This window comes from Lycium ferocissimum, chromosome 6, assembly GCF_029784015.1.
Source record: "Lycium ferocissimum isolate CSIRO_LF1 chromosome 6, AGI_CSIRO_Lferr_CH_V1, whole genome shotgun sequence".
NCBI lineage: Eukaryota > Viridiplantae > Streptophyta > Magnoliopsida > Solanales > Solanaceae > Lycium > Lycium ferocissimum.
Window position 1 is genome coordinate 72578540 of NC_081347.1, and position 14912 is coordinate 72593451.

Below are 14912 nucleotides of genomic sequence, written 5' to 3' on the forward strand. Positions count from 1 at the left end.
ATAGTCAATTCAGATATTATATATTCTATATTAACTTAGTAGGCGTTTGGCCATAGATATAAAAAACAAATTCACTTTTTTTGAAATTTTTAAAGTTGGAGTTGGAGTTGGAGTTGGAGTTTTTGGCCATAGTTTTTTAAATTGTAGTTTTTTGTGAAATGTAATTGTAAAAAAGTGAAAAAAATTTAAAAAATGACTTTTTTGAGTTTTTGGTATTACAGAATACAACATGTATTCGGAATATTTATGGCCAAACGCCCAAAAATTAAAAAAGTAAAAAAAAAAAAATAGAAAAAAAGTGAATAATTTTTATAAGCCCGTTTGGAGTGAAAAAAAAAATTGAAAAAAGTAGTCATAATTTTTAAAGCTTCTTTAGATAAACTAAATTAAATGGGTCGATTATTTTTTTAGCTTATTTTAATGACGGCATAAACTTGACTTAGCGTCAGCACCTTAAACGGCACCTTAAGTAATTTATTGTAAAAATTTATAAACTTGAGATCCGCATATGCTTCCAATCATGTTAACATACTGTGGTTAGAATCCCATATGATACGAAAGGACAATGAGGATAGAAACTAAAAAGGCCAAAATGGCCAACAAAAATGGGTTGGGTCACCGACTTTTACTTGATGAAAAGGAAGAGTACTTTTTGGATGCAAGAAATATATAAATGGTAGTTATATATTGTTAGGTGAATGGAGCCCATCAACCAACGAATTCCAAACGGGCTTCTTTATATTTTTAAAAAAAATTATTTTTAAATTATTTTTTATTTTTAAAAATCATTTTTTAAAAAAATATTTTTAAAAAATGTTATTTTTTTTTTTTTTAAAAATTCATTATTTTTTGCTCAAAAACTTATGTATGAAAGTTGTATGAAATGTGTATATCTCGGTCAAGACTTAAAAAGTTTTAAAAAAAGTGTATGAAAAATGTATGAAAATATTTCGTTCAAGGCTTAAAATCCGCTCAAAATTGTGTGTATGACAAACGAATTATGAAATTTGTATCTTGCTCATGTCTTAAAATTTCGCTCACATTTTATATAAAGTTCATGTTAGATTTACGTAAAATTAATACAAACAATGACTTGTAACAATTTTCATAATATTCAAGGCTTAAAGTTTTTCGCTCAAAATTTTGTATATAAAATTATATTAAAAATTTTGCTCACACATACACATTTCATGTGGGTAATTTTTAAGCCATTGAGCAAAAAAAAAAAAATTAATATTTAAAAAAATATATATAAAAATTATTTTTAAAAAAATAAAAATATTTTTTTTAAAAAAAATTTTTTTTATAATATATATTTTCGGGAAAAAAATAAAAAAACGAAAAAATTATGCCTTATGTTTTGTAATATATCGTTATGTTTTGTAAATAAGGAAAGCTATCGTTTTTAGTAAATAAGGCATATATATAAAGTAGTTTTATATATAAATGGTGTCGAATTGTTAGGTGAATGGATAACTTTTCCAAACGTAGCAATTCGCGAACTTTATCTTTAAAATTTTTACCATTTATATTTATTTAAATGTTGTCCTTGACTAAAACTCATAGCTTTTCGAATATTTTTCGATCAAAAATTATTTAAAAAAATTCGCAAGATAGAGTTTAAATTTGCTATGCCTTTAAACGCACGCAACACATTGTTAAGAATTATCAAAGGCCCACAAACCTAAAATGTACTTCTAGTTAAGGCTTAACATTGGCAATCCATAAGTATGAGACCGAAAATAGTGTATTTTTCAAAGTTAAAATTATTTTGTTATGTATATATAGTAGATGTTATATTTCGTGTATTTATCTTTTATAATTTTTTGTAGAAAATCATAAACTTCATGTGCCCATAAGACATAAGTATCCGGGTACTTCATAAGTTGCTAACATACTTATGGGTAGTTAGAATGGTTTTTGTTCTCAAGTGTACCCTTTTCGGTCGGCGTACTAAAAAGTATGATACCGACAAGACTTTATGCTTATAAGACAATTTTTTTAAAAAATTTATGCATACTTTTAGTTATGCCTTATGCGGCATAGCTAAAAGGGGGTTGAACCGGAGAACGTTTAGGAATTACTAAAGTTGATTCTGCTATGAACACATGAGTATTGGATTTAACTTTGGTAATTATGCAAGCATACACACGACCCAAACCTTACCTTACAATTTTTTTTAAAAAAAATTTAATGGGGTTCGAACCGAGCCTCGTGATTTATGAACGCTTAGGGGCAAAATTTAAAGACCACTCCAATTTAAAAAAAACTAAAAAGAGGGCAATCCGCGCAAAAATAACATTCGAAACACCCGATGCATATCCCTTTTATTCCCTAATCCCTGACAAAAATGGACAAAAGTTAAAAGTGTAAAAGTATGAAAATTTGTAGATCTTAAAAAATTGAAGAGGATCTTCTAAGACAAATGAAGAAATAAACAAATACATCCGCATATTTTTGTCATTGGTGGAAAATGTACATTATCGTGATAATTATCTGGTGTTCGATATAAGGAAAAGTGAAGCAAGTTTTACGAAAGACGATTCATTCTAAACTTATATTCATATTTTGGGAACTACTAGGTGCACCCCTCGTACAGATTAGCGACTCCAGTATTGACTCTCAAATATTTTGGTAGTTTAAACTAGTTGGTCAAAAACTATTCATCTGTTGCATGTAGGACGGAGCTACAAGTTTGTTTACGGATTTGACAAAATTCAATAGTTTTAATCCTAGCCTTGTATTTGTGCTTAAAAAATTATTTAATATGTTAAAATAATTTATTCAAAATCTAGTAAATTATCTTTTTCAGTATTCAAAACTTATAATTTAAATTCAAAATTCTAGCTTTGCTTCTAGCTACTATTACACCAATATCAAATAATTGGTCAACTAGTAGAAGGTATATTCATATGAGTATATGACTATTGCTGAGTCATCATCATAATATACACAACCCCAAAACGCATGTCATTTTCTGGTACACGAGTATATGAGTATTGCTGAGTCATCATCATAATATACAAAACCCCAAAAACGCATGTCATTTTCTGGTACACTGTTTGGATGTTGTAACTTTTGCGGGCAGTACTTCCGGCAGTTTAAATTGGTGGTCAATGTCGACATTCTGGAGCAACTATGCATGAATACTCATATATATGAATCAATGAAGGATTCAAAATTTACTCGCAATTGTGAGTTTTGAGTAAAAAATGTGGGCTGTGATCAAATAAATATCTAATTTTGAGTTAAAAATGTGGGTTGTGATTTTACATTATAATGGTGAGGGTGGATGTTGTGTCTGCGGACGAAATACCATATTATTAGCTGAAAAGAAAAAATAGTTACTTATAAAATGTTGGATATTCTTAATGGTGTGAGGTCTTTAGGAAAAATCGTGCGGACTTGGCTCAAAGCGGACAATATCACACCCCGATAAAAGTCTCTTTGGACCGTTTAGCCCAACGGTTGGGTGCGGCGAAGATGATATCGGTGGTGGAGCTACTGGTAATTTTGGGTGGGGGTCGAAGAAAAAATGGAAGGGAAGAAACGGTTTTGGGGAGGGGATAAAATCAGATAACGTTGTGAGGTGGCATGCCACGCGGAGTCCACCTCACTCAAATGCTAGGTCATGTGAGAATATAATAGTTGGGACCTAGCCATAGTGGACCTCCATTAGAAATTGGGGTACATGTAATAAGAATGGTAACGACATGAATTTTTTCTATCACAAAATATAATAAAGTTTAAATGTAGCGAATATTTAAAAAGTAGAAGGATAAGTCTAACCGATCAGCTCTGCAATCAGTTGTTTGAATCAATCGGTCATCAAATTGTTCATTTGAAAAATTGAAACTTTTTTATTGGACGATCATGATACTTCACAAGCAATGCAAAATTTATCAAATTTAAAGTGTGTTCAACCTTGATGATCGAATGCCAAACACTAAGATGCTCAAGTAACCCATGCCATACTCCCAAAAAAGAAGTCGAACAACTATTTCTCCTAAATTAAATGGAAAGAACATGCAGAATCTTGAGATTGGGCAATAAAATTTGATAAGACACTTTTATCTTTTATCTTTTACATAAACCTACACTTTGGGGGTTTAAAATTTGCCATAGGGCTATTTTAATATTTTTACTACCTCTTAATCGTATTCAAAAAATGGCCTTGTATTCATAAAACGGGATTTTCAATAATAAAAAAATTTCAAAAATTCTTTTGTATTCAAGTCATATGTATTATGGTTATATTCATATATATATGTATTTCAAAATATTTTAAACTTTTACATTATTCACTTTATTGTATTTAAAAATGGTGGTATTCAAACAACATAAATACAAAAAAATTGTATTCAACTTGTTGCATACAAATTTTTTTTAGTGAAAAATATATAATACACTAAAAATTGAATACATAAAAAAACATAGATGCACTAAAAATTAACAAAAACACTCCAAAAAATTGAATACAAAATAATAAAATGATTTTTGAACGCATCAGATTCATTGCAGGTAAATTTTCTATGTACTCCATTTTCCATACGCTTACAAAAAAATTCTTTAGATCTGATCACACAAAATTAAAACACACGGTTACACTTTTTTTTTGTCACACTTTGTTTTTGTGAGTTGGGTTATTAGTGATTTTGGAATTTCAGTTCATTTCAAGAAAGGTAACTGTCATGGGAAGGAAATGAAATTTTTTTTGTTTTATTTTTTAGTATGAAGGGAGAGAAAATGGAAGAGAGCAGAAAGGAGGAGAATTCCTTTTTCCACATTGAATATTTTTCATGGAAGAGAGAGCTGGGAAGGGAGGAGAGAAAAAATGTGGATATAAGAGTTTTTTTTATTTTGTATATTTTAGTTATGGAGTGTAACGAATTATTTCCATCTTTTAATTATGAGGTGTAAATTAATTAAAGTATACCCCTTAAATAAAAATAAGGTCACTACATTGGGCAATAACATTTGTAATTTCCCTTTTATCTTTGTGCCTCCCCTATTATGGGCTATAATATGGTACTACCTCTTAATCTAATGGGCCTGCCATCACATGGGATTCTCAACGTGGACGTAACAACCTCCAAATATTTGGCTGGTTGTCAAAGCCTTTGACCCCACAGAAAGCTTTTTTTGGCGTGGATTGCCCTTCATTTGGGGTGATCTTTAAGTTTTGCCCTTTAAAAAGTCTTTAAAGGTTTGCCCATCGGGCCTAAATTTTGATAGTTATAAAAAAATGATGCAGAATTCGATGGGCAAAAAATTTAAATTTTTTCTGTGCCTCCCCTATTATGTAAAAAATGGTGTAATGGAATGCGCAAAAAAATGATTCTCAACGTGGACATAATAACCACCAAATATTTGGCTGGTTGTTACGGCCTTTGACCCCACAAAAAGCCCATGCCAACAAAGTGGGCCTAACTCTAAAATTCCGTTAGAAGAGAGGTTGTAAGAGCCCAAAATATCAGATGGTACTAAATTTGGAAAGTAATATTTCCTATTTGGAAATTAATGTGTAATTACTAAGTTATGCTATTTTCCTTAGTTATAATACGGAAAAGACATCAAATGCACCCTAAAGTTATCCGAATAAGCGAATACACAATTAACCAGGGCGACCTATTTTATACGCTCAAACCTCTCTATAACAATCGATTGGGTTCAAAATTTTTTCGCTTTGTTTTAGAGAATGATTATTATACACCTATAACAACATTGACATTTAAATAATACTTCGCCGTTATAGGCAAAAAAATGCATAAAATTTAATTTTCATTTTCATTTTTCAAATTCTAAGCTTAATCACACTTTGTACAACGAAGGAAAATCGTTTAATGATGAAAATATATATATATATTCATATGATATTTTTTGTCAAAAATAGTGTACTAAATGATCAAATATTTGGTCAAAATTTATACACTTATTATTGGTAATCATAGATATTCTATTTTTATAAAGATGATTAATTATTATATTACCAAAAAAAGAAGATAGCCATTATATGGGGAAAATTTTCCGTTACAAGAGAGGTTATAAAGCCCAAAATATCAGGTGGTACTAAATTTGGAAAGTAATATTTCCTATTGGAAATTAAAATATAATACTAAAACTTTCCTTAGTTATAATACGGAAAAGACATCAAATGCACCTTAAAGTTGTCCGAATAAATCGAATATAAAAATAATCGGGCGATCTATTACCCCCATACATATATCAGAAATGAATTTAATACCACCCTTAAATTACAATACAATTCCTCTATTTAATGTTTGGTTTCACAAATATAATGACATGGTTTAATTTTCTTTCATTTTCAATAAAATCTAATTATAAAAAATTAAATAATTTTGTTATTCCAATAAATGGCATGTAAATACGATTGAATGTGTGATAAATAGTACATGTACATATAGCAAATAATATAAAGTAAAATGAAAAGAGAGAACTTGAAATGTCATTGGTAATTATAATATGTATACCACCTATTTTTTTACTACCCCTGAAAATTGGAGAGTGTAATTGTTTCCTTCAATTACTCCCAATTTCATGCTTACCAAGTTCTTATTTAATTCGACGAATACACCAAATTGTGTAATTACATCCAATTACATTTAAATTTAATTACAAACTAACCTTCCAATTATGCCCTAATCTTTTAATAAAACAATTTTGTATAATTTGAATCTTTTAATGTTTTTACTAATTTACCCTGGTGCTTGTTGTAGTTAAATTCCTACATATATTCATCTTTCCTTTGTTTCCAAGAAAGGGGTTTAGGTTGTGAACCAGAAGCTTCTGCCAACCCCCTACCAGCTAGCCTTTCCAAGAACAATTATGAAGTACCCTTCACTTTATTCATCAACACAATCATTTTAATTCTGATTACTTGGAGATTCGGTAACTTTGAATTTTTCAAATAAGAAGCAAAAGATGTACTCCCTCAGTCACATTTGATACGAGAGTGTTTGACTGGACACGAAATGTAAAAAATAAACGAAGATTTTTGATACTTGTGGTAAAAATAAATTATAAAAATTTATGTGGCTAGAAATCATTTCATTAAGGGTAAAAGTTAAATTGTTACTAAATATAAAAAGATGTCATTCTTTTTGTTCGATTGACTTAAAAAAAAGTGTCATATAGTTAGGAGGGAGTGAAAAGAAATTTTTATCGGTGTTCTCAAAGAAAATATTTATTCAAGCGATCACAGATCTGCTAAAATTAAAAATGGAACTTAGCTTCTCACTAACGACGTGGCAAATGAAATCTTCAACCTCAAATGTGAAGCAAGCCGGAACATGGTTTCCTTGGTGTACATATGCCAAAAGTCACCCAATAGACAAAGTCGATCTACTGAGGTTAAACCTATCTACATTAAGAAATGAAAGGCTAGATATGTAAGATGTTTTTTCATTGTTCACCAGCCGTGATGGATTAGGTGCTTCTTTTTTTTTTTCTTCAAAAGAATTAGGTTACTATAACTATTCTATTCAAGATTTTGACAATTAGAACCATAAGTGAAAATTTCAGGTCATGTACCAATCAGTTAACTAGGGTTGATAAAGGGAAAAAAAAATGGAAATTTGATGAAGAGTTGTGCAATTTATAAAGGGCAAAAGGTCAAAAATGCCCCTCTACTTTGGGAAAAGAGCTAAAAATATCATCCGTTACAAATTTGGGTAAAAAATATATCTCCCGTCATTAAAATTTTCAAATATATCTCTATCTTAACAGAAATCTCAAATCCCCCAAAATAACCAGATTTCGTTTTTAAACCCGATCCAACTACATAAAAAACACATATGCGATCAACTTGTTCCCGAGTAGTACATTTGAAGCCACTAGGCACAGGAGCTAGTGGGTAACCCATATAAGCTTTTTATTTAGTTGGGTCAGGTTTAAATTGAGTGGGTTTAAAAATGAAATGAGGTTATTTTGAAAATTTCAGTTAAGACAGGGGTATATTTAAAAACTTTAATGACAGAAAGGGTATTTTTGACTCAAATTTGTCATGGATAATATTTTTAACTCTTTTTCCAAAATAGAGGAGTATTTTTGACCCTTTTCCCATTTTTAAATGCAGACCCACCGACAGGAAAAATGAAATGAGTGTAATGAATCTAAAAGCCTATATGGGCTACATTCAATTATACAATTTTTTTTTTAATTTTTTATTTTGAAGAATTCACTTTATGTATTGGTCAAAGAATACACACACAAGTTGGACCAGACATGAGAAATGATCTTATAAACATGTTCTGTATTTTATTTATTTATTTTGATATTATTTGGTACTGATATATTATAAAATAGGTCATATAATTAAAAGAAATAACATAATGAACCATAAAATCAAATCTTCTTCAAAAGCTATGCATACACCAAATTTAAAGTACATTGCCAACCAAAAGGGGTGAAAAAAATATTCGGACAACTTGTTTAGCATATTTAATGTATGTTAAAAAAAAAAATTCACTTCATTTATTGGGCTGTTGTCCTTTCAGGGATCTTGATTAGAACATTTATGTGGTTAATTCTTTAAATATATGGTACTTTCCATCTCACATGATTTAACTTAAAACTTAAGTAGTTTAGACAGAGGTCAGTTTGAATATGATATTTTCGCCAATGCATTACGTACGTTGTTCATGCATTGCAGCTATGTATTACCAGAAAGACGTCTTTTAATTTATTATACATGTTAGATGTGATAATTTATTAAAAGTTTGTTTTTTGTTGATTCGAAATAGGCTCATTTGGTGAAAAGGAGGCTGAGAGGTGGGATTGATAGCCTCACTCTCTTAATCGGAGGTTTCAAGTTTGGAGAAATTTTTGTTAAAAAACGTTTTCCCCTTTAATGAATTTTACGAGACATAATCTGAATTAATCTAATGAATGAATATCAAATAATTATCTTTAAAAAAAGTCAGCTGCCACGTTATTTGAGTGACCTTTAATACCAACGTTTTACCATCTCTCTTTAGCAATAAGATAAGGAACTGCTCAGTTAACAAAGCATGGTTGATCATCCGGACTTATTTTTTTTAAGTTATATAAATTGACAAGAAAATTTAAGCTATCGGCTATTTTTCATTTACTATATTTTTTAGAATACAAAATTTTAACTTACTATAACTTACCTGTTATGGTAGATCACTTTAACTTAATAACATAGAAAAAGTTATACTATTTGCGCAAAAGTTAATTTATTTTAAGAAATGGCTAGTGACTACCTTCCGTCGAGGTGCTAAAGATAAGAAGGAAGGTTCAATTGAATCCCGCTCCATTTTAGGTATAACATTTTTGCATTTTATTATTTTTATTGATTACAATTTCTGATTCCGTCACTGTAGTTAGGTCTATCAAACGTTCCATGGATTTAATGTCGACTAAAAGCTAGCATTTCGTATCATGCAGGGGCCAGAACTTCTGAACTTGGACGTTCCAGGTTCTTTAATAAGACTAAATAGCAGTTGCATTTTTGTATCATATGGAAAAGCATAGGGGCCCAAACGTCATATTCATTTCTAAGGCCAACCAAAAGGGGTGAAAAAAATATTCGGACAACTTGTTTAGCATATTTAATGTATTTTTTTAAAAAAAGATTCACTTCATTTAATTGGGCTGTCGTCCTTTCAAGGATCTTGATTAGAACATTTATGTGGTTAATTCTTTAAATATATGGTACTTTCCATCTCACATGATTTAGATTAAAACTTAAAGTAGTTTAGAAATTAAGAGATCCGTTTGAATATGATATTTTCGCCAATGCATTACGTACGTTGTTCATGCATTGCAGCTATGTATTACCAGAAAGACGTCTTTTAATTTATTATACATGTTAGATGTGATAATTTATTAGAAGTTTGTTTTTTGTTGATTCCAAATACTGAAATAGGCTCACTTGGTGAAAAAGAGGTTGAGGTGGGATTGATAGCCTTACACTCTTAATCAAAGGTTTCGGGTTTGAAGAAATTTTTGTTAGAAAACGTTTTTTCCTAAAATAAATTTTACGAGACATAATCTGAATTAATCTAATGAATGAATATCAAATAATTATCTTTAAAAAAAGTCAGCCACCACGTTATTTGAGTGACCTTTAATACTAACGTTTTACCATCTCTCTTTAGCATAGCAATAAGATAAGGACGTGCACGGTTAACAAAGTGTGGTTGATGATCCGGACTTATTTTCTTTTTATTTTTGGATTTAAGTTATATAAATTGATAAGAAAATTTACGCTATCGGCTATTTTTCATTTACTATATTCTTTAGAATAGAAAATTTCAACTTACTATAGCTTACCTGTTATTGTAGATAACTTTAACTTAATAAAATAGAAAAAATTATACTATTTGCGCAAAAGTTGATTTATTTTAAGAAATGGCTAGTGACTACCTTCCGCCGAGGAGCTAAAGATAAGGAGGAAGGTTCAATTGAATCCCGCTCCATTTTAGGTATAACATTTTTGCATTTTATTATTTTTGTTGATTACAATTTCTGATTCCGTCACTGTAGTTAGGTCTATCAAACGTTCCATGGATTTAATGCCGACCAATAGCTAGCATTTGGTATCATGTAGGGGCCAGAACTTCTGAACTTGGACGTTCCAAGTTCTTGAATGAGACTAAATAGTAGTTGCATTTTTGTATCATATGGAAAAGCATAGGGGCCAAACGTCATATTCATTTCTAGGGTTATCGTATATGGGAAAAAAGTCTTACAATTGAAACTCTATATGGTCACATCTAAGTTTCAACCAATAAAAAACACTAAAAGATTTTTGGTGTTGATAATTTGTGAGAAAGGAAATTTCAAGATAAGGACGCTAGAAAATGGTCAAAATAAACACCTAAGTAATCAACTAGCAATAGTAAAATAATTTTTAGAAAAATCCCAGTCATAATCACCTCAATTAACTAAGTCATGTTGAGCTTTCACCTGATGTTATTCTTTGCATCAATAATTTTATTTTAACAAGGTCAAGATCATTTTATAGCCCAAAATTTTAGTTTGATAGATTATTTAACATTTAGATTTTTACTGTTAAATTCATTATAATCTTTAAAATTATGGATTGAGATGGAATATATTTTAAAAATTATAATTATATTTCGTGTCGAAAATGATGCATTCAGGCTGAATCGATTATTTACATGCTCCATCTAAACTTTTTCATGAACAATATCATCTTAAGTAGTTTGAATTTCAAGAATGGTGGATTATGAGAAGTTAGATTCGACAACTCTTCAACACTTTTTGCTACTTCAAATTAAAGGAAAGAAAAATGAAATTGCTACTAAAATAATTTATGATTAGGACAGAGTATAATATGCAAAAATTGTTAAGGAAAGAAACTAGTGAACAAATAACATGGGTTAAGCATACCTGCCATGTGGGGCACATCTCAACTATTGCACTAACCAAACTAAACCACTCCCTTCTCTATTCTTTAATTACTTTTGTATTACTAAACAATCACATAAATTTTTATTTTATATACTGATAATATAATACTAATTAACATAAAATATATAATAATTCGGTATTTTTACATGTAAGTTATTATAGTCATGTAAGTGTTATAGTATAATTATTATTAGTTTCAAAAGTCTTTTATTTCTTACTTAAATTTCGAATTCGGTTAAATATGATCACATAAAATGAAATGAAGGATTACTATTCATTGCTTCCTCTAATCTCTATCCCACTTTAATTATGTGACACAATTACTATTTGGAGAGTGAAATAAGTTTTCTTTAATCATAATTTTTTCATATGCTTTTTAAATTGTTAATTATTGTGACTTGTAGTGTTTCTTATGTAGCATCTAAATATATAAATTTATTTCAAAGAATTTAAAATTTTATGTCTGAATTCACACCAAAAATTAAATTATATATAATCTTTAATTTGTATTCAGAATATAATCATGTCGCTTAGCTTAAAGGGGACGGAGGGAGTACAAGTTATTACTCCTCCGTCCCAACTTATGTGATGGTATTTAACTGGGTACGAAATATAAGAAATAAAAAAATACTTTTGAAATGTGTGGTCTTAATAAGTCATAGGTTCTTATGTGGCTATAAATCACTTATTAAAGCTAAGATTATTTTAAAATTAGATCGCTACTAAATATAAAAACGTGTCATTCTTTTTTGGATTAAAAAAAAATAATGTGATCACATAAATTGTGACGGAGAGAGTAATACATATTTATGAAATAAAATTATTTATAATAATCTTATATATGACCTGATTGTATAGATATTTGTTACACTGTAATGCACAGAAGTGATGATTATCAATCACTAGTATTCCTACTACTATTAAATACTAGTATAATGTTTAGGTATGAAAGAAAAAGGGAAGGTGAGGTGTGACAATCAAATCCAGCACATGCAAACAAGAGCATACAGTCAGCAACCAACAACTAGCTAGCAGACAATCAACCAAATGATGATATCTTGAATTTCAACAAATTCACTCCATTTTCTTCCTAACTTCACATTACACTTATCTCTTTTCTAAGTCATTTCCTTCTTTGGCTTTTTGCTCCTTCTCTCTTTCCTTCTCAGTTTCCTCTCTTCTTCAGATTTTGTTTATATATATCACAAATATACTATATATTTCAACTAAATGATGAATATTCTTCTTCTTCTTCTGTGACTTCAAGATCTATTATCTCTGAGCTTACACTAATTTCAAGTCTTAGCCATGGGTGGTGGTGGTGATCACAAAGAGAAGGTAATGCTAGCTTTTCAATCACTTTATGTTCTTCTTTTCTTTTCTACATTTTAATAAGTTATTCCTCTTGTGTTCTTCTTTTCTTCTCGACATGTTAATAAGTTATTCATTCGCTTTCAATTTATGTGTATTACTTTCCTTTTTAATTTTAAAAAGAATGATTCTTTCATAATTTGACAAAATTCAAATAGTTCAAAGGTAAAATTGGCCGTTTCCCTCTTGTTCCGGATGTTCTGGAGCAATTGTTAGTGGGGAGGGAATTTTTGAAGTACTTGACTAATGACTAGCTATTTTTGTTACAAAAATAAGAGGTAAAGTTATTCTATTTTGAATAGTTCATGAATATTTTGGCCCTATTTTTTTAATTAAAAAATAATTTAATTTTAGACTTTTCGCTTATACAAGATAATGATCAGATAGTTTATACTCATACACATATTTATGATTTATTTAGATCACAAATTTTAAATGTCTTTTTTTGTTTATTGAACTTCTTGCCTAGTGAAACACCATCAGATAAGTTTGAGTGGAGATAATATAACCCAACAATTTCAAGTTTTAATTATTTTTTTCCCTTCTTTTTACCAATAAGGCAATAACCTTACATTTCTTTATTATTTCTTAATAGACCACTATAATGGTGCTCAAGGTTGATCTTCAGTGCCCTTGCTGCTACAAGAAGACCAAGAAAATTCTCTGCAAAATCCCTCGTAAGTTGTTTTTTGCCTTCAATTCTCCCTTTCCCCGTCTTATTGTTTCGAGTTTAACTTATATACATCGATTGCGTAGAGAAGTAAATATTACTACTCAACTTAATTTTACATATTGTAGCAAGTTAAGTGCGTTATTTTGAAGATTACGATTCCAAAAAGATAACATGTAGATAACTTGATAATATAAAAGTTTCCTTTGATATTTTTATGTACTTAATGTTAAAATGGTTTGAATTGCAGAAGTTAGAAACCAGTTGTATGATGAAAAGGCAAATACTGTCACTATTACTGTAGTGTGCTGCAGTCCTGAAAGGATTCGTGACAAATTGTGTTGTAAAGGAGGAAAAACGATCAAGAGCATTGAGATCAAAGAGCCCACGAAGCCCAAGGATGGTGAGAAACCCAAAGGGACCGAAAAGCCCAAGGATGGTGAAAAGCCGAAAGGGACCGAGAAACCCAAGGTTGTCACCTTTGAAAAGCCCAAGGAGGGTGAGAAGCCCAAGGAAAAGGCAAAGGAGGGCGAGAAGCCCAAAGGCCAGGAAAAGCCCACGGTAATTGATAAGCCCAAGGACAAACCAAAAGATGCCGAAAAGCCCAAGGACGGTCCTACAGCTGCAATGGTGGCAACACCGTGGATGTCAGAGCCAATGATGATGATGCCGCCAGTCCAAGGATACCCTCAGGCAGCACATGGATGTGGTTGCGGGCAATGTTACTATACGCCGTGTTATCAGTATTATGGAACGCCAGCACCGCCACAGCCCGCCCCATATTACAGTAACTACTCATATGGTTATGGGCCTGGGCCTGGCCCATCTAGCTATGGAAAGGGCTGTTATGTGAACAATGATTACTTTAATGATGAGAATGCTCAAGGATGTACAATTATGTAAATGTGACCCAATTAGTGTGGGTCACTGAATAGGGCCTTCTTTGTGCTTTTTCTTGGGCTTTTGCAAAATGTCCAGAACAAAGTTTTGGGCTCTACGTGGATGTCTTTTCTCTGTATTACTATTGTATTTATTAATTTCAAATACGATGTACGAGGTATAGTTTTATTTTAAAGAAAAAAAGTGCAGACAGAGAATAATACGTAGGTGACCAGATGGCTGGTGAACTGTCTTGTTTTATAGTAATTCGTTATACATTTGATTAAGAAAAATCACTTCACTAATCATTGCTCTTTTTAAAATAATACTTTGTGGTATAATATATCTTTGATCATTAGTTTACTTTATTGCCCACTTTGTTTGTTCTCCATACTATGTATGTGTCGTGTGTTGTTTCTACATTTCGTGTCTGGTAATACTAAGTCGGTTGAATCCGTAGCTAATGTGTGTGTTTTAGGTCACTAAGTTTTAAAAAATATTATATTCATAACTTTAGAAGTACAATAAATTTAATTTTTAAGTACTTTAAAGGTTAAAATTAAATTTAACT

At 30.4% G+C, this 14912-nt stretch overlaps 1 protein-coding gene across 3 annotated transcripts; it reads left to right on the plus strand.

Moving 5' to 3' along the window:
- The first annotated feature begins 12649 nt into the window (after positions 1–12649).
- LOC132060356 (heavy metal-associated isoprenylated plant protein 5-like) lies at positions 12650–14646 on the plus strand. 3 transcript variants are annotated; one of them, XM_059453375.1, is made up of 4 exons: positions 12685–12759; positions 13388–13469; positions 13713–13963; positions 13994–14646. In XM_059453375.1, the coding sequence occupies exons 1-4, from the start codon at positions 12730–12732 to the stop codon at positions 14363–14365; spliced, it is 735 nt and encodes a 244-aa protein (XP_059309358.1). In that variant the 5' UTR covers positions 12685–12729; the 3' UTR covers positions 14366–14646. The 3 variants fall into 3 exon arrangements, with proteins under 3 accessions (XP_059309356.1, XP_059309358.1, XP_059309359.1); XM_059453376.1 differs by having other exon boundaries at positions 13713–13876; positions 13913–14646; XM_059453373.1 differs by having other exon boundaries at positions 12650–12759; positions 13713–14646.
- The last annotated feature ends 266 nt before the right edge of the window (positions 14647–14912 follow it).

What these genes read in the sequence shown, in the direction of transcription:
- LOC132060356 (XM_059453373.1), top strand. Translation starts at nt 12,730, where the DNA reads ATGGGTGGTGGTGGTGATCACAAAGAGAAG. An exon ending in GTGGTGATCACAAAGAGAAG is followed by an intron (nt 12,760 to 13,387) that starts GTAATGCTAGCT and finishes ATTTCTTAATAG; the next exon opens with ACCACTATAATGGTGCTCAA. An exon ending in AATTCTCTGCAAAATCCCTC is followed by an intron (nt 13,470 to 13,712) that starts GTAAGTTGTTTT and finishes TTTGAATTGCAG; the next exon opens with AAGTTAGAAACCAGTTGTAT.